The sequence below is a fragment of the Alexandromys fortis genome, unplaced genomic scaffold (genome assembly GCF_014885135.2).
Source record: "Alexandromys fortis isolate MF-2015 unplaced genomic scaffold, M_Fortis_MF-2015_v1.1 scaffold_403, whole genome shotgun sequence".
Taxonomy (NCBI): Eukaryota; Metazoa; Chordata; class Mammalia; order Rodentia; family Cricetidae; genus Alexandromys; species Alexandromys fortis.
This window is the reverse complement of record NW_026068284.1, coordinates 350,567-352,615: the sequence shown is the minus strand read 5'-3', so window position 1 is coordinate 352,615 and position 2,049 is coordinate 350,567. Positions and strand designations below refer to the sequence as shown.

The window sequence follows — 2,049 nt, the reverse complement described above, 5'->3', positions numbered from 1 at the left end:
CAGAATTTCCCATATGAATGTCATTCATTCCCTTGTTCATTTGCAAAGTGGTAGTAATCCAACAGCCTGCTTTCTTGGGTGCCTTCTGACTCGAGAGTGTGCAGTGTTTGGTGGGATCAGTAGAGCAGGGTCTGCCCTTGTAAATGTGAGGAGCTTTTTGGGAGTTCATAGTCTAAAGTCTTCACTGGGCTTTTTATGGCTTGTCAGTTTCAGTTAGTAAACAACATCATGTAATTCCTGGGGAGCAGTGGGTATTAAGGGTGAATTTCATTACACCGTTGGGGATTCAGAAACGAGTATCTCTGAGGTATATAGGAACGGAATTGGATGAAAATCCAGAGTTGAAGATCAAAAATTGCTGAATTCAGTTGCTTTTTACCTTAGGAAGCATTATCCAGTTCTATATCATGCATATTCCTGAATTTCCATTCAGTATTTGGGGTGATACTTCAGGATAACTTTCTTCCTTATCACTTCTGTTTCCATTTCCCCAGGATTTGTGTCACTACCAATGGAGGCTCTCTCTCCACCCACGGGAGACTTGCCATACATCTTCCAGGTGCTGCCTTCCTCCTCACCTTTGATTCCCAGCTGCCGTCTGCATTCCCACCTCCTCCTGTTCGCCAGTTCTTTTCCTAAAGCTGCTCACTGCACCTTACTGTCTGCAGCTGCCCCTTCCTTGCCTTAGCTTACACTAGAACTCAATCTGGGGAGCATACTAAACTCAAACGTGGGAATATAGAAATTGCCAGGTGATGTCTGCAGTGGTCAGCATGTTTTTGTGTGTGTTTGTGTGTGTGCACTGTTCTCAGCGACTGTCTCCCCTTTACTCTCTGTGTGTCACCGGACATTGCTTTGTGTTTCTGTCAATATCACCAAGACCTGTGTGGCCTGTTTCTGGATACTTAAAAAACTTTGTAGGTGTCCTCTGTCATATTTGTCCTCCTTTTCCATCCATCCACGTGAGCATCTGTCTGTGCAGCTCAATAGAGTTCTTAGCGGGACACCCAAGGTCTCCATATGTTTCTGCCATGTTTGTTCCTGCACATTTCATGGCTGGAGAATTCCCCTAGGGACTACAAACCCACATCTTATCAGCATCTGTCTGTCCTTCAAATCATCCTCACCAGTCTTGAGCTCTGTTTCTCCCCAGTGTTTACACTCCATCTGTGAGGATTCCTCCCACACTGCACTGCCTAGAGCAGGTGGCTTTCATCTTCCAGTCATTTTATTTTTAAGATTCTAATATACTTACCTCCTTTCAACCTTCCCTTTATTCTTGGAAATCTTTTCATATACTGCTCTTTTTTGCTCAATATCAAATTTGGACCTTTATTTTCTTTTATTGAAAACACACAGTGCATATATGCACACAGAGACACACACACACAGAGACTCCTATAATATTATCTTTTACATATCCTATGGAGTGGCCATTTGGTATTGGATAATCAAATTGAGGGCTTTTTTTCTCCCACTATCAGCGTCCCGAGAGAACGTTAAGCACCAAAGACACTCCACTGGGAGCTTGTCTTCTTGGCAGAATTGGCCTTTGGGTTAAGAGAAGCCCATACCTCATCTACTGACAAAGATATGAAACAGGATTGTCTTATCTTGCCAAGACAGGGTAGGATAATTCTAAGAAAATTCCTTGCATTTGATAATGGTATGTCAGTTATGCTAGGCCTTAGCCAAAGTTGGTTGAGTCAACATTGCGAACGAGAATTTGGGTGATTGCCCAGGTAGTCTGTTGTCTCTGTCATTTATGGCACGTTTTGGATATCTCTCATATTTTAAGTAATATTTATTCCCTTCTCAGATCTTTGATGGAGTTGAAGACTATATAATTGTAATTACTCTCTACATTATTTAGACTCCTTAAAATAGAATGTCTGGTAAAATTTTGTTCTCAATATTGTTTGTTATATCTATTATTTGTTATTATTGATTATAGTTGTATTTGGTTTAGTTCTGTCTTATTTAGATAAAAAGGGGGAGATGTAGGGATAAGCCCGCCCCTTGGGCGGGCCCGCCTCGGGCGAATGTTTA

General features: G+C 41.8%; 1 protein-coding gene across 1 annotated transcript in view; it reads left to right on the top strand.

Annotated features, from left to right (window-relative positions):
- The first annotated feature begins 35 nt into the window (after positions 1-35).
- LOC126494809 (protein FAM104A-like) overlaps positions 36-2,049 on the top strand; it is a 9,180-nt gene continuing 7,166 nt past the window's right edge. Inside the window, exon 1 of the mRNA XM_050132230.1 lies at positions 36-559. Within this exon, the coding sequence (XP_049988187.1) occupies positions 512-559 (48 nt within the window). The 5' untranslated portion in view covers positions 36-511. The remainder of the gene's footprint in view (positions 560-2,049) is intronic.